Source organism: Chlorocebus sabaeus, chromosome 16 (assembly GCF_047675955.1).
Source record: "Chlorocebus sabaeus isolate Y175 chromosome 16, mChlSab1.0.hap1, whole genome shotgun sequence".
NCBI classification, from domain to species: domain Eukaryota; kingdom Metazoa; phylum Chordata; class Mammalia; order Primates; family Cercopithecidae; genus Chlorocebus; species Chlorocebus sabaeus.
Genome location: NC_132919.1, coordinates 12,751,334 through 12,769,418, shown reverse-complemented (window position 1 = coordinate 12,769,418; position 18,085 = coordinate 12,751,334). Strand labels below are relative to the sequence as shown.

Here is an 18,085-nt window from a genome sequence, read left to right as displayed (position 1 = left end):
GCAAGAATCTATTTCCAAAAAAAAAAAAGTCTACGTAAGCCCATGTTCTAACTATCCTTTGATCTACTAATTCCTGAGTTCTTCCATGTGTATGTGCTACACATTTTAATAAAATCTATTTGCTTTTCTCTTGTTAATCTACCTTTTGTCAATCTAATTTTCAGGGCCCAACCAAAGAACCTAAGATGGTTCGAGAGAAAAAAAAAAAAAGTTTCCTCTCCTACAACACAATTTTTTTCCTACCTTGGTACTTGTACTTCTCATCTTTCTTCTATTTCTGTGAAAGAGATGTAATCTATTTCATATAGCCTTAACTAGCCCTTTCAGTGAGAATATGCAGGTAGTATCTTCTTCAAATCTTTGCCTGAAAATATCCTTACTCTTTCCTATTTTATCATAGAATACTAAGTTTCTTATATTTTCGCTCAATACTTGAAGACATTACTCCATTATCTCCTGGCGTTCACTGTGGCTGACGAATACATAGTTCGTTATCAGTTTAATTGCTATTTTATAGTAATGATCTTTTTTTCCTCTGGTCAATTTTATATTTTTCTATTTTTTGTTGATGATCTGTGGTCTTCCTACAATATGTCCAGGGATGAATTTTTTTCTTGTTGATCTAAATCAAATCATTTTGTGCTCCTTAAATCTAAAGACATGTTTTTCTTTAAATCTGGAAAAGAAAAATTCAACCACAAACTTCCCCTTCTCCCTATTTTCTTCCTCAGGAATTCCCACTGGATGGAATGTTAAGCTTTTGCATTCTATCACCCATGTTTCTCAGTTTAAGAGTGCCTACGTCCTTATCTCTGCACTTCATTCTCTTCATTCTGGGTGGCAGCTCTACATCTGTTTTCAAGTTCAGCAATTCTTTATTTGTGTATAATCTTCGGTTTCTTTCGACTACAGATCATTTAACATTTTCAGCATAATTTTGGAAAGTTCTCTTTGGTTGGCCTTCAATCCTGCCTATTCTTTTTTAATATTGTTCGATTCTCTTGTCAAGGATTCTGTTGTTTAATTTTAAAATTTCCATGTAAACAATTATTTTTTATTTTCTTCCATACAGTTCTATTATTTTTAGTTCTCAGGGTACGGACTCTCCTACTGATTGTGTCTGCTGATGCTCTCTCATGACGATTCTATTTTCAGTTTGTTTTGTTGTAAGCTCAACATGAGCAAGGGCTGCTTTTCTGAGAATCTTGTAAGTTCTGACATTTGAACTGAGAGGTTTCATATTTGCTTCTGCTAGGGCCCGAGGGATTTCAATTGTCCTTCACCAGTTTCATGTTAATCTCTCTACTTGGGCCTTCCCTCACTGCACAGACAATATGACTTCAGAGCCAAGAGTTCTGATTTCCCACTGGTAACATTTTCCTTTTTTCCACCAAAGTCCCCAGTGAGAATTCAGGTGCTTCCCTGAGAGGGTCTAGTCCCCTTTGCATAGATGGGGACTTACCTAGATGTTGGCACCAACCCACGCAAGGTGTCACCTTACCCAAGAAGTGTGTCGTCTCCCAGGATAGCTGACCCCTCCATCAGACACTGAGCCAGTGTTGTCAAAGGCAACTTTTTCTGAAAAGAAAGCAAATGTTGTAATGAAAGCTACTTTCCATATTCATCTGTTGCATCTAAAACAGCAAAAAGTCAAATACTTGCCAAGGTATTTTATCAGCTATGAAACAAGCTGACTTTAAAATAGGTTTAAACCTAGAAATTCATAGTGTACCATGACGGGTTAGACTTAGAGACGTCAAAATACAGAAAATGAGAACTGAATTATATTTGCCACTTTGGGAAATAAGCCTAAGGCTAACATGCTGCATTTTAAAATGAGGTAGGACGACAAGAAGGAAAAATGAGAAAAATTTAAAATGATGTTAACAGAGATTTGAGCAATGCCTTAATTTCCAAAAATAATATATCTCTTAAAGAGTGTATTTGCCTTATTTTAAAAATGAAGCGGTGACTGGGTGTGGTGGCTCATGCCTGTAATCCCAGCACTTTGGGAGGCTGAGGTGGGGAAATCACCTGAGGTCAGGAGTTCGAGACCAGCCTGGCCAACACGGTGAAACCCTGTCTCTACTAATAATATAAAAATTAACTGGGTGTGGTGGCGCATGCCTGTGATTCCAGCTACTCGGGAGGCTGAGGCAGCAGAATGGCTTAAACCCGGGAGGCAGAGGTTGCAGTGAGCCAAGATTGTGCCATTGCACTCCAGCCTGGGCAACAAGAGTGAAACTCCATCTCCAAAATAAATAAATAAATAAATAAATAAATAAATAAATAAATGAGGCAGTTATGGTCAAAAAAGAGAGAGAAAAGTGTTCACATGCAATTATAACCCAGAAAGAGTAAGCACCAAAATAAAGACACACTCCAAAAAAGATAGATGGCTGAAGAGCACATGAGAAGATAATTAACCTCATTAGTCATTAGGGAAACCCCAATCAAGGTCTCACTTTACACTCACTAAAATGGCTATAATAATATTAATACTTAACAAAACAAAAAAAATAAGGATTGGTGAGCATAAACCTTCATGCATTACTAGTGGAAGTTTAAACTGGTGCAGCACTGTGAAAGTGTACTTAGTATCTCAATAAGTTAAGCAGAATTATCACATGGTATAGCAATTCCACTCCTGGGTATATATCCAAAGTAACTGAAAACAGATGTTCAAAAAAGAGGTACACAAATGTGAAGAGCAACACTATTCACAACGGCCAAAAGGGGGGAACAACTCAAATGTCCACCAATGAATAAATGGATAAACAAAATGTGGTATGTCCATACAATGGAACATTATGCAGCCATGAAAAAGGGAATGCTGCATGCTATAACACGGATGAATCCCGAAGACATCATGCTAAATGAAATAACCTAGACACAAAAGGACACATATTGTGTAACTCTATTTAATGAAATATCCAGAATAAGCAAATTCACAGAGACAGAAAGTAGATTAGTGCTTGTCACAGGACTGCAGGGGTGAGTAAAATGGGGAAGGACTGCTTAATGGGTATGTGGTTTCCTTTGGAGATGATGGAAACATTCTGGAACTAGATAGTGGTGGTAAATAGCCTGCTAAAACCACTGTACACTTTTAAGTGCTATATTTTATGTTACAGGGAGGGACAGACAAGCTGTGATAGGAGTTTAGCATGACCTGTTCCCCATGCTAAGTATCAAAGAGTTCTCTCCTTTCTGAACTAAGATCAGCCAGTACCCAGACAGAACAAAAACAAGGTAAGAACCACTAGCACCTTCTCAGGTCTTCCAGTCTACATGGTTACAAAGGTAGTTCTTCAAATAGAAAGTGACTAAACTACACCCAGCCCAGAGCCTCCTGGTGTTAACACACAGAGAGTTTCCACTTATAATTCATTTACTAATCCAACATTTATGGAGGGCAGGCACCACACCAGTGATGAATAAAACTAGACACTGTTCTCATGGAACATTTTTCTTTTCTCTTTTCTTTCTCTTTTCTTCTTCCTTCTTTCTTTTCTCTTCTTCTGTTTTGTTGTTTGTTTTGTTTTGTCTTTCGATACAAGGTCTTGTCCTATCACCCAGGCTGGAGTACGGTGTTGCAATCATAGCTCACTGAAGCGTCCAGCTCCTGGGCCCAAGCAATCCTTCTGCCTCAGCTTCCTGAGCAACTAGAACTACAGGCACACACCCCCACGCCTGGCTAATTTTATTTCTAAATTTTTTGTAGAGACGGTGTCTCACTATGTTTCCCAGGCTGATCTCGAACTCCTTGGCTCAAGCAATCCTCCTGCTTTGGCCTCCCAAAGTGCTGGGATTTCAGGTGTGAGCCACCACACCCAGCCACAGAACTTACTTCTAATGGGGAAGATAAACAATAAACATCATCATACCTTGCCCTAAGGTTACTCTTTCCATCTGGTTGTTCATTTGTATCCTTTATAATATCCTAACTGATAAATACAACTAAAGTGTTTCCCTGAGTTCTCCAAGCCATTTTAGCAAATTATCAAACCTGAGGAGGGGGTTGCGGAACCCCTAATTTATAGCTGGTTGATCAGAAATAGCAGAAGGCTAGATTTGCAACTGACATGCTAAGTAGGGGCAGTCTTGTAGGACTGAGTCCTTAACCTGTGAGATCTGACACTAACTCCAGATATACAGTGTCAGAATAAATTGTAAGACACACAGCTGGTGTTCAGAGAGTCGGAGAACGGCTTGGTGTGTGGAGAAAATCCCCCCACACATGTGGTCACAGAAGTGTTATATAAGTGTAGACAAACAGAGTGTGTTTTTCAGAGAAGCAGGCATAATATTCCAGTTGTAGCCTCACAGAGAGGGCATAGCTTATGGTATTGGTTCTCAACCAGGGGTGATTTTTGTCCCCCTGGGGTCATTTGGCAACATCTGGAGACATTTCTGATTGGTACCGCATGGGAGATGCTATTGGCATCTAATGGGTAGAGGCCAGGGACGTTGCTAAACATCCTACAATGCACAGAACAGTCTCCTCCAACAAAGAATTACTAGGCTCAAAATGTCAATAGTGCCATGCTTGAGAAACCAGGTTTAATTTGCAAGTGTCTACAATGTCCCAGTGACAAGTCAGGGAAGACACTTCGTCTTGAATGTCAGATGGTACAATCATAGTACGGATGAGCTCACATAAAAAGACCATTTTGGTTTGTGTTAAACATTCACAGTCCCATGACCTGCCATCAGGGCAAGACTTCAGCGTTTTTGAATCTTTTTGAAATTGGACAGAGAGGATTTGCCTATAGTAAAGGGGACTTCTGACAGTCCAAGAGTTGACATCCTTTGAAGAAATACATCTACCAGAAGGTAAGTAGAGTTTTTCCAACTACGGAAAAAGACTAGTCAGATTATCCTGTCAGTGAGTAGAGCAGAAAACTGTGCCCAAGGGTGACCAAATGAATGAAGGTCAAGATCAACAAGACAAGACCAGCCACTGGAGGAACATGAGGTTGATCAGACTTCTGGAGGAAGGATGGAGAGGGGCCAGCCAAGCAACTGTTCTGCAAAGTGCGACTAGAAAACACAGTTTGGAGTTACAGGGCTGGAGGCACCCTGCTCCTGAGCCAAGGAAGCTACATTTTCTCATCATTTTGAGTCATTTAACACCTGCACTAATGATTTTGAGATCCTCTTAGGTAGCAGAGAGGACAGAATTAAGTGAATTCTCAACGGATATGCTTTTTAATTTTAACAAGGAGCTTAACCTTTCCCTCTTGCCGTTTCTCACTCTCTATCATATCTCTTATAGTGAAAGAATTAATTCGTCTGTAATCCCAGCACTTTGGGAGGCCGAGGCGGGTGGATCATGAGGTCAGGAGTTTGAGACCAGCCTGGCCAATATGGTGAAACCCCATCTCCACTAAAAATACCAAAAAAATTAGCCATGGGTGGTGGTACGCCCCTGTAGTCCCAGCTACTTGGGAGGCTGAGGCAGGGGAATTGCTAGAACTGGGAGACAGAAGTTGCAGTGAGTCAAGATCATGCCACTGCACTTCAGCCTGGGTGACAGAGCGAGACTCCTTCTCAAATAAATAAATAAATAAATAAAACTAAAAGATGCCAGAAGATTTATAGTAAAAAGTCCCTCCCACACTCACTCATCCCTCAACCACCTCATTCCCCTCACCAGAGTCCGTGACAGTGACCAGATTTTGTGTATCCTTTCGTAAATATTCTAAGCAGATTCAATCATACACACATGTGTGTGCGTCTGCTTTTAGTATTTCTCCCCACGTTAGCATACTAAATATACACTCCACTCTGTGCCTTGCTTTCCTTTTCACATAGAGATAGATACCTTTCATATCCTTTCCTATCATTACATATGGAACTGTCTTGTTCTTTTATTTTAATGGCTGCACAGATCATTGAATGAAGATGAGAAAATGTATTTACTCAAGTACCCTACCAATGGTGTAACTGTCACTCTAGGAGAGATGTTAAGGTGAATCTGAGAGCCTGGATTCCAAGGTGGGGGTAAGTTAGTGAAAATCAACATGAGTTTGTATTTGTGTAGATGCTTTAAGAATCAAGAAATTGGCCAGGCATCGTGGCTCACGCCTGTAATCCCAGCGCTTTGGGAGGCCGAGGCAGGCAGATCATGAGGTCAGCAGATTGAGACCACCCTGGCTAACATGGTGAAGCCCCATCTCTACTAAAAATACAAAAAATTAGCTGGGTGTGGCAGTACGCACCTGTAATCCCAGCTACTCAGGAGGCTGAGGCAGGAGAATCACCTCAACCCAGGAGGCGGTGGTTTCAGTGAGCTGAGATCGCACCACTGCACTCCACCCTGGGCAACAGAACGAGACTCTGTCTCAAATTAAAAAAAAAAAAAAAAAAAAGAATCAAGAAATTACAAAGACGCCACCAAATGACAAAAGAAAGGAATGCGTTAAGATGATATTACTTTCATAACAAAAGGGGGTAAGTGTAACCCCATAATCAAAGACAGTACGTAAGAAGAAGTTAATGAACTGTAATCCACAACAGACTACAAATGATTTCTATTTCTAAAAAGATTCCCTAAGGTAAAGGAACATTAACAGCTCAAGAAATGCCAGGCATTGTAGTAATCTCATATAACCTAAGATTGTTTCTAACTGAGACACTGTTTGCTTTCTCCCTCACACTTTGGTCGCCCCCATTTCAAGTAAAATGACATCCAATCTTATACAAAGGCATAAGAATGATACAATGGACTCTGGGGACTCAGGGGAAAGGGTGGGAGGGGGTGAGGGATAAAAGATTACACATTGGGTACAGTGTACACTACTCAGGTGATGGGTGCACCTAAATATCAGAAATCACCACTAAAGAACTTATTCATGTAACCAACACCACCTGTTCCCCAAAATCCTATTGAAATAAATTAATTAAATTTTCTTAAAAAAGGATATCCAGTCTTAGAAGAATTAAATTGCTCAAAGATCTAGAAAAGCTCCCAAAATCATTTTCCCTCCAGTACCAAGGATCCACACTGACAAAGCCAGTCCGGATCCCTGGTAAATATTAGTGTCCAGGTAAAAAGATCTTAGTAAACTTCATGCTGGCCAGTGATTTTCAGAGCCAAAGAGGAGCTATTAAAATAATTTTTTTCCTAGAGTTCAGATAGAACCTTAAGAATTAAGGGAAGGAAAGACAGACTGTCCCAGGGTTCCAATATAGTCAATCTGACATGTCTGAGATGACTATTTTCTCTAAAATTATCTTGGGCATAAGCAACACAGTTTGTAGGATGACCCAGACAATAAGCCTCATTCTAATAACCACCCCATTCCTGCGCGCGCGCACAGACACACACACACACACTCTCTCTTTCTCTCTCTCTTTCTCTCTCTTTCTCTTTCTCTTTTTCTCTCTTTCTCTCTCTCTTTCTCTTTTTCTCTCTCTTTCTCTCTTTTTCTCTGTCTCTGTCTGTCTTTCTCTCTCTTTCTCTTTCTCCCTCTCTCTCTCTCTCTCTCTCTCATATATTCCTCATCTCTGAAAATTGTTGTCTACTGTCCTCTAATTCCAAGTCCAGGCAACCAGCTCTTCTGTGGTTCAGCCCCAACAAGACACACAGCCTAGGCTTGATGCTCTGGTCTCAATGGTTCTTAACAGCCACTCCAGCCTAACAGTGGACCACTCCTAACCGCACCAGGTTACACTTCTTTAATATTTACTTAAGTTAACATCGTGCAAGGCATGTACATGCTTTACCTCACTGACCTCTCAAACAACCCTGCTGGGTAGGGAATTGTTATGATTCTGACCATTTTCTAAGTGAAGAAGCTAAGGCTTATGAGGTAATGAACTTGCCCAAGCTCAGGTTAACTTAGGAAGCGACAGAACTGGGCTTCACCCTTCGGTGGTCAGATTCCAGAGCTTAACCTCAGAATTGCCTGTTACAGAAGAGGAAGGGCATGCTAGTGTGGTAGGCAAGTTCTGTGCCTAAAATATTCACAGACCACCCATTCATGACACACATCTACTTGTATCATTGCTCTGCTGTGGCAGGTTCTTTTTTAGGCACAGAGAACAGAACTGATGGGGACACAAGATTCCTGCTCCCATCACAATGAGGAAATGATCACAGTGATTTCAGATACTAATGTGTGCTATAAAGAAAATAAAATAGGGAGATGGGATTAGGGTGAGTGAGGAAGCAGACACATTAGGCGGTCAAGAAAGCCTCCTGAAAAGGTGACATCTGAGCTGAGAACTGAACAGGTTGCTGGCTTGAAATGCTGGATAAGAACATTCCCTATGGACAATAGAGCAAGCACAATGGCCCAAGCGGAGTGTGAGCGAGGCATGCTCAGTACCAGGTGAGCACAGCTGAAGAATGATGACAGAGGGGAAGGAAGCCCAGAGCCAAGCTCAGAGATGCAGGTAGAAGACACATCATAGTGTCCAAGGGCCGAGATAAGGAGTTCAGATTTCATTCTACAATGGGAATCCTGGAGCAGGATAAGGAGGGTGACGTGACTGGATTTCCAATTTAAACACTGGCTCCTGCAGTTGCAGAGAAGGGAAGAGGAAGGAGGGAAGGGTTGGGGTGGAAGACGTGATAGGAGTCACTGTGTTCAGAAAGAACTGACAGCTGCTTAGACTAGGGTGGTAAATGTTGAAGCCAAATGGAAATTCTCTGGAGGAAGAGTCAGCAGGGCTTACTGACAGCCTAGACGTGGGGGGTATGGAAAGGAGAGAATAAAGAATGGTGTCTGGGATTTAGATGAGCAAGTGCATGGATTTACAGTACCATTCTCTACAGTTCTGCCCTCTTTGCTGGGTCCTCCTCCTGGTAGAGTATGAAATGCTGCAGTTCCTGGGGTTCCTGATTCAAAAGCCATTTGTCTTCTCACCCTGCATTTTCTCCCGAGGTGATCTCAGCAGCTCCAACGGATTCAACAGTCACTCGGGGTAGAGACCGTGAAACCCCTCTCTCCTCTTCATATGGCCACATCCACTCAGTTATCAAGCCCTGATACTCTACCTCCAGGATCTACCATGGACACTGATTTTTCTCCCTTTTCAGGTCCTCGTTGCATCTCACTGAAATTGTTCCCATCTCTGTGTAACTGGCCTCACTTCTGCCATGGTCCCACCCATGAGTCCTTTATTCCTACAATTTCCAATAAATCCGATCATGTCTCTCCCTGTTAAAATGTTGGCTTTCCTCTACTCTTAGGATAAAGTCCAAACCCTCACCATGCCCTACAAGGCGTGATCCCGTCCTCTGCAGTCCTGCCCCGTGCCACATCTTCCCCATTCTCTACAGTCTGGTCACTCTGGCCACCTTTATTTTTCTCAAAAATGCCAAACTTGGCCAGGTGTGGTGGCTCACACCTGTAATCCCAGCACTTTGGGAGGCTGAGGTGAGTAGATCACCTGAGGTCGGGAGTTCAATACCAGCCTGGTCAACATGGTGAAACCCTGTCTCTATTAAAAATACAAAAATTAGCTGGGTGTGGTGGTACATGCCTGTAATCTCAGCTACTTGGGAGGCTGAGGCAGGAGAACTGCTTGAACCCAGGAGGCGGAGGTTGCAGTGAGCCGAGATCGTGCCATTGCACTCCAGCCTAGGCAACAAGAGTGAAACTTCGTCTCAAGAAATAAAAATAAAAATAAAACTACAGCTAAACTTTTTCCTGTCTCTCGGAACCTGGCACATCTTGCTCCCTGTCTGAGAAGTGTGTTTACCCCTTTTGGTGCTGCTACCTTTTATCTGTCCTTAACGGCCACTTCCTCACAGAAACCTCCCACTATTTAATTCCTAGCAAGCGCTTCTTCTCAGCACTAAGACATGGTCTGAGTAGCAAATGCACTGTGAGTATGATGCCTGTCTCCCCTTGGGTGGTGAGCTTCTGGAGCATAGAAATCCTGCTCAGCTGACTCAGCACTTAGCATACACACCGCCTTGTATGGCAGACTTGGTGCTTTCTAAATATTTGCTGAATAAGGTGGAGAAACACTTTCACACGGTAGCACTTTATTTGTTGGGCATGACTTCCTAATGAGAAATGCAAGGACTTCAAAAAACTAAACATCTTCATTATATTAAGAGTCCTGGAAACCTAGGAACTAACCATTTATTATCCAGGACTAAAGATGGCAACATGGAGGCCAGGCATAGTGGCTCACGCCTGTAATCCCAACACTTTGGGAGACTGAGGCGGGCAGATCACAAGGTCAGGAGTTCGAGACCAGCTTGGCCAATATGATGAAACCCTGTCTCTACTAAAAATACAAAAATTAGCTGGATGTGGAGGTGGACGTCTGTAATCCCAGCTACTCGGGAGGCTGAGGCAGGAGAATCGCTTGAACTCAGGAGGCGGAGGTTGCAGTGAGCCGCGATGGCGCTACTGCACTCCAGCCTGGGCGACAGAGCAAGGCTCCATCTCAAAAAAAAAATAAAAATAAAAATAAAAAAAGATGGCAACATGGAAAGGTAATTCATATGCTTTCTATTCTTCATCCCACATAAGGAATCCAGTTGTACTCAGTACCCACAAGACAATAATGTTCTCTCTTTTCTCTGAGATAACGGCAATAAAATCCCATTTGTATGCCTACCCACATCTGGCTGGCAGCCACAGCTTTCAGGGTAAAACTTTTAAAAGTGGTATGACAAAAGTTTAGGAGTTGGAACACACAACTAAAGAGCTACTGAGCTTGTTAAAAGAGAAATAACAAAAAGCAACTTACATGTGCTCAAGTAGCAACTTACATGTGCTCAAATAAAAAGCAGAATATTGCATGGATCCCCATAAAGTCTCTTCTGAACCTGAGATTCCAAGACCCACACGCCCCCTGTGATTGTCCATCTCTGGACCCTCTCACAACATTTAACTCCCAAGACAGCGTCTGTTCATTCACTCCCTCCCTCCCACCCCACCTTCCCTTTACCTGATCCTTTTCATTTTATTTCTTTTCCTTCTCACCAATTGCTCCGATCTTGACATATCTCCCTACTTAATCATGACAAAGAACTGGATATGCATCTCACTATTTGAGGTGATTTATAAATGTCATGTTTCCTATCACATCTCTTAATGTGTTTAGAGAAAAACCTGGAAAAAAATGAGTTTGGAAATTTTTTCCCACAGTTCTTTGATTGTTTCATATTTTAAATGGCTCTTTGACTTTCAGACCATTTATTCAGTCATATGATGACAAGGAAAGATGGATCAGCATAAGAAATCATTGACAAAATCAAGCACTTAAAATCCATGCAGTGAGGCTGGGCACAGTGGCTCACATCTATAATCCCAGCACTTTGGGAGGCCTAGGCGGGCAGATCACGAGGTCAAGAGATCAAGACCATCCTGGCCAACATGGTGAAACCCTGTCTCTACTAAAAATACAAAAATTAGATGGGCATGGTGGCACGCACCTGTAGTCCCAGCTACTCGGGAGGGTGAGGCAGGAGAATCACTTGAACCTGGGAGGTGGAGGTTGCAGTGAGCCGAGATTGCGCCACTGCACTCCAGCCTGGGCGACAGAGCAAGACTCTGTCTTTAAGAAAAAAAAAATCCACAGAGTGAAATCACTGATCTATACGTGCTTGGGCACCCACTTCCACTGCGGACTTCTCCCAGTTTACACGTTTATCACTGCATGCACGTGACTGCAGCCTTCAGAGCCTGATAACAACCACTGTGTGTCTTCTCTAGTAAGAGAAGCCAGATAGTGTATGTCCTAGTTGGTGAATCACCGCCAGTCACAGCAAACCCATTTATCTTGGATACATATTCACCTTCTCAGCCTCCCTTGCCGCTAGAGAAACATAAATGAAATTAATTCATGGTCTTAGCACCCTCTCACTTCCTGCCTGTGATGTGGTTATGTGAAGATGTGATGCATGGAGCTGCAGCAGCCACATTCAGTTGTAAATGGAGGCCCAAGCGTCACATAGATGCTGACCCAAAGCTGCTGAATAAACCTTGGAACTGGCTACATCAGACATTTTGTTAAGTGAGGCAATCATGTGCCTTTTTCTCAAGTCTCTAGGAAGCAGTATAGTTATTAACCATTTTTTTTATTTTCTGTATTCAGATGCTTTGACAACATCTTGGGCCCTTGCTGATCCCGAAGGGACTGCCCCTCCCAGACTAGGCAATTCCTAGAAACAGTAAACAACTCACCCACAGAATGCTTTTTAAATGCAAGTTAATCTAGAGTTCACATTTCAACAACCTCCTCTAAGGGGCTCTCATACTCCAGGCCACTGTCCATCTGCCCTAATTACCCGACTGGGAGGTCAGGTCCCAGACAACTAGAAATAGTCCTTAGTAATTCAAACTAATCAATCCTATATCTGCTGCAGACACCACAACAAAGGCTCTGGCCCACGGTCCTCTCTTTTACCTCCTGACCAACCCTGGAGCTTCCCCTGTGGCCCTCTGGGTGATGTGGCCTGTCCCCTTCTCTTGGGAAGCATGAATAACTATCTCTCCTTGGCAATCATCTCCTGATCTGCTGGCTTTGCCATACCGCAAATCTTCTATCCACGAACTCTACATCAGATCACTCAGGCACCCAAATGTCCCCTGACTGGGGATTCTCAATTCAGTGAAAACGCCACCAATCCAAGTAAATTCATCTGATCCCAGAAAAATAATGTTAGTACTAATCCGCTTACCAACACCAAAGGCCACATTCAAGCCTCTGGTGGTAACATTCAGATGATACTCTCGATACCAAAACATACTGTACTTTGGACCAGTTATTTTAAAAATGGTGCTTCTTGAAACAACAACAACAACAAAGGACACAGACGAAAGGGCAGGCTTGGCTCCAGCATCCCCATCCGGAACCGTTCCTGGAGTCCCCCAACAGATGTGGGTTTGATAAAAGGGTTTCATGCCCAAAGTCGTTTTGCAAACTCTCCCTTTAGACAGTTCCCCTTGCTGAATTCCTGATACATACAGAATTATTTCTATAGATATTTTTCAGAGCTGTGAAAGTTTTATTTATACACACACAAATGATTCCTGCTGGGAATATTAAGAAAGAAGAAACCAGGGCTTGGAAAAAAGAAAGAAATGACTGGGAGGGCAAGCAGAGCAGGTTTTTGCACTGCAGCAGGAGCTGGGACGAAGTACTGTGGTACTTTACATGACAGTCCAACAGAAATGAGGCTAACATAAGCCGAGGGGTATCGGGGGACCAAGGGGATGCGGAAGTCAGCAATAACTGCAAGTCAAAAAAAAAGAAAAGTCTAAAAGATACCAATCGTGTAGACTATAAACTCAAGGAAGAAGGAGAAAAGCCTAGATTGCATATCCCTTGTAATAAAGCCAAGTGAATGTCTAAGAATATCTTTTAATCTTTGGTGGGGCTGAGAGGCATGGGGTCAAGAGGAAGGTAAACCTGCAGAGGCTGCTCATGCCCAGGACTGTTGAAATGGAATCGCATTCTACAATGCCTGTTATTTCTAATGTGGCTTATAGACAAAGGCATTAGAGAAGCTTTACTTAGCAGGCTCTTTTTATTGTGTCTCATTATAGTGAAAACAATTTTCAAGGGCCTTTATAAGTCACTTGTAACCTCTAATACCACAATATACTTTTTTTCCAAGAGATCTTAAGATACTATTGAGGCAAATGCAATCTATGAATGAGCTGAATCAGGGTTCAGATATCCATCAAGGATAAAACTTCCCTAGAGGTGAGATCTCATGCACGCCCGTCTTCCCAGTTGCTCCAATCTGGGGAGGACAGGGAGGGGACCTCACCTTGCCTGGGGAGGGCAGGGGATGCTTCAGGCTGGGCTAAAGAGCGAGAACAGTAGGGAGGGTTGTCAGTCCACAGAAAACAGAAAACAGGCAGCTAGAGCTGCTGAGTCAATTCTCAGGCACGTAAGCAGCTACATAAACAGCTACATCCAGGGGGGTCACAGGAGTAGGACCGTTGTCCTCAGTAGGCAAGATTTCAGCTCCCCAGGGCTGGGAGGGCACTTACGGAACGCTTGTCAGCCTCTGCCCCTTGCTGGCCCTGCAGACATGCGGTGAGCTTCTTGTGCGTGCTGTGGGACACCTGTTTCACCAGCTCCAGACGCTTCTCCACCTGCAGAGAGAAGAGCGGGTGGTGCCACTGAGAGAGCGCAAGGTCAGGGGAGGAGGGATTGTGGGTGTGGACAATCATAACTCATGTTTCCATGGAGATAAGGACTCCCAGAGAGACAGCTTTCTTTTTATTATTATTATACTTTAAGTTCTAGGGTACATGTGCACAATGCACAGGTTTGTTACCTATGTATCCATGTGCCATGTTGGTGTGCTGAACCCATTAACTCGTCATTTACACTAGGTATATCTCCTAAAGCTATCCCTACCCCCACCCCCCACCCCATGACAGGCCTGGTGTGTGATGTTCCCCATCCTGTGTCCAAGTGTTCTCATTGTTCAATTCCCACCTATGAGTGAGAACATGCGGTGTTTGGTTCTGTTCTTGCGATAGGTTGCTCAGAATGATGGTTTCCAGCTTCATCCATGTCCCTAAAAAGGACCTGAACTCATCCTTTTTCATGGCTGCATAGTATTCCATGGTGTATATGTGCTACATTTTCTTAATCCAGTCGATCATTGACGGACATTTGGGTTGGTTCCAAGTCTTTGCTATTGTGAATGGTGCCATAAAAAACATACGTGTGCATGTGTCTTTATAGCTGCATGATATATAATCCTTTGGGTATATACCCAGTAATGGGATGGCTGGGTCAAATGGTATTTCTAGTTCTAGATCCTTGAGGAATCGCCACACTGTCCTCCACAATGGTTGAACTGGTTTACAGTCCCACCAACAGTGTAAAAGTGTTCCTATTTCTCCACATCCTCTCCAGCACCTGTTGTTTCTTTGACTTTTTAATGATTGCCATTCTAACAAAGAACTTAAACAAACTTACAAGAAAAAATCAAACAACCCCATCAAAAAGTGGGCGAAGGATATGAACAGACATGTCTCAAAAGAAGACATTTATGCGGCCAACAGACACATGAAAAAATGCTCATCATCACTGGCCATCAGAGAAATGGAAATCAAAACCACAACGAGAGACCACTTTTAAAGCTGGAGAACTGGAGGGGCAGCGATCACAGACTCCAGGACCCTCGGGCTAACCGTGGTGAAATGACTTTAAACCTCTCCTGAAAGAGCTTAACCCAAACCAGTATTCATCATGCAAAGTACAGTCGTAAAAGATAAAAAATCTTTTCTCCCAACAGTTTGTAAGGAGCAGCTACAGCAGTTTGAACTGCATTGGGGATGGCTTAGTTTTTTGGTTGTTTTTGTTTGTTTGTTTGTTTGTTTGTTTTAATGAGATGGAGTCTCGCTCTGTCACCAGGCTGGAGTGTAGTGGCGCGATCCCGGCTAGCTGCAACCTCCACCTCCTGGGTTCAAGTAATTCTCCTGCCTTAGCCTCCCATATATCTCTGGTGTCTGTGAGCCGGTGTCAATGGCCGCCTTACCTGAAGAAGGTCTTCACTCAAAACTTCCGTCTTTTCAGCCCTAAAAAGAATATTGAGAAATATATCAGTAAGAAAACTAACAACAGAGCCTCATAATTACTCCCCAATCTGTTCAATTAAGGCAGTACCAGAAAAACAGAGACATGAGTAGCAAAAACATTTAAGAAGAGCATAGATAAAGCTAGAATTTACTAGGAAACTTTAAAAACCAACACATCAGCAAACACAGCAAAGCAGATGCCCTGAAGACTTTCCCGCTATAGATTGGAACCTGGATTCATGACAACAAATGTATGCCTTTGTTCCCAGACACATATATATTTTAAGTATCAGAATTAAGGTTTCTCCAGCCATAACCCTTGGCCTCCCCCAAATAAGTAAGCTAATGTAGCAGAAATCTGAGAAAGGATCAATGAACAACAAACACAGAGACAGTATTGAATCCTGGCAACTAATGCAAATGCTACCACCATGGTCTGGCAACCAAGTGTCAGGTCCACAAGAAAGTGGAGGGCTTGAACCTGAAACTTCTACATTTAGACAACCTGGATACTGGAGGAATTGGACCCAGCTAACCCGTTAGCACCGCCTGCCTCACGTTAGAGGAGAGTGTCAATTCTCTCAGGAACAGAGCATTCTAATTCAATGCTCGCTCTCTCTCATTCTCTCTCTCTGTCTCTCTTTCTCACTCTCACTTTCTCTAACAACATGCACACACACACACTCTCTCACATGCAAACACAGCAAATTTACATGAAAACAAATCATCAAGATTTAAGAGTACAGAGAAAGAAGGAACAACACATGAGAAGTCTAAAGAATTTCGACTATTGCAATGATCAAAGACTGCAATGCATGTATAAAATATCAAAGAACAAATGACATATTAAAAAAATAAGCAGTAGGACTTCTGCTTCCAGGAAGAAGGAGTGAATGTATTGTAGCAATTCTTCTCACTCACACAACTAAAAGCCTACGATGGTATAGAAACACAAGACCCCGAAAAGGAGAAGGAAGGCATACTGGCTGGGAACCTTCAGAATAACATGGTAAAACTGTTGTCCTTCACATTTCTCAGCCTTGGAGCTTAAGAAACTAGCAACAGCAACACCTAAAACACCAACAGGCTCAGACAAAACAAACCCCAACAAAAGCCTGGTCTCTGTAGACAAAGGACCAACAAAGGAGCAGCTGAGCAAGACAGACACTTTTTAGAAAACTGCTCACGGCAGCCAACACCACATAAAAGAATTGTGTCGTATTCCACCTACGCCAACAAAAGCTGAGTAGGGAGCCCTGACTTCTACCCCTGCCAGGCTGTAACAAGCACCCAAGCCCGTGCCCCTCATCAGTGTGGGAGCATCAGAGAACACTGAGACACATAAAGACAGCATCCATCCCTAGGGAGTGGGAGCATCTATTACTACCAGGCAACTGACAAAGTCCATCTTCCTCTGCTGCAGGAGCAGTGGAAATCACATGATCACCTGGACACCCACGTCCATGTGGTGATAATGAAGCATCTCTTTGCCTTCCCACTGGGGTGGTGTCACAGGAGTCCTAGTGGACAGACAGGACTCTTGCCAATGCCCAGCAGTAATGAGGCCACTCCCTTCTGCAGTATTAGTGAAAGCCAAGTAGGGAGCAACAACCAGACACTCATAACCACCCCGCCACCAGCCACTGAGGTATCAGTGGAGGCCCAGTAGAGAACCAGAACTCCGACACCCACCCAGTATTAACAAGGAGCACCTCCATCTTTGAAGGGTCAGTGAAGGCCAGCCAAGTGGAGAACCTGGACTTCTACCCCAACTCATCAGAAACAAAGCAGCACTCCTGCTCCCCCTGCTAAAGCAGCATCAGAGGAAGCCAGCTCCAAGACAAAGTTTAAATGAGATCCAGAGTCGCATAATATAACAGCCATAATATCCAGATTTCAATTACTCATCACACCAAGAACAAGAAAAAAAAACCTCAAACTGAAAGAAAAAAAGACAATAGATTCCAATTAAAGTATTCATCATGAAAATGCTTCAATGTGTAGTAATAAACATGCTTGAAATAAATGAAAGAAATAGGAAGTCTCAGAAAGAAAAGAGAAGATATAAAAAAGAAAAATTTTAGATCTGAAAAATATAACAATCTAATTTAAAAAAAAACTCAGTTGATGGGTTCAACAGCAGAATGGAGGGGGCAGATGAAAGAATCAGTGAACTGGAGGAAGCCTAATAGACATTTTCCAATCTGAACAACACGGCAAAAATAGACCAAACAAATCAACAAACAAAAAAAAGCCCCAGGGACCTGTGGGCTATAACAAAAGATCAAATATTTTATGTCATCAGAGTCCCAGAAGAAGAGGGGAAAAAATGGTAGCTATATTAGACTAAGTTGGCCATGATAAAAAAAGTTAAAAAAAGATAGGCTAAAAAATACTCAAAGAAATAAGGCTAAAAATGCCCCAAATGTGGCAAAAGACACAAACCTACATATCTGAAAAGCTGAACAAACCCCAAAGAGGATAGACATAAAGAAATCCTCACCAAGACACATCATGGTCAAACTTCTAAGAACTAAAGACAAATCTTGAAACCAAGGTGCAAG

General features: G+C 42.7%; 1 protein-coding gene across 5 annotated transcripts in view; it reads right to left on the bottom strand.

The window, feature by feature from the left end:
- Nucleotides 1-18,085, bottom strand: part of ARHGAP44 (Rho GTPase activating protein 44) — a 202,899-nt gene that overhangs the window by 82,257 nt on the left and 102,557 nt on the right. For all 5 annotated transcript variants that reach the window (XM_008010422.3, XM_008010420.3, XM_037987300.2 and 2 more), the window contains exons 2-4: nt 15,482-15,521; nt 13,977-14,081; nt 1,502-1,578 (exon numbers count right to left, since the gene is read on the bottom strand). In XM_008010422.3, the coding sequence (XP_008008613.1) occupies nt 1,502-1,578; nt 13,977-14,081; nt 15,482-15,521 (222 nt within the window). The remainder of the gene's footprint in view (nt 1-1,501; nt 1,579-13,976; nt 14,082-15,481; nt 15,522-18,085) is intronic.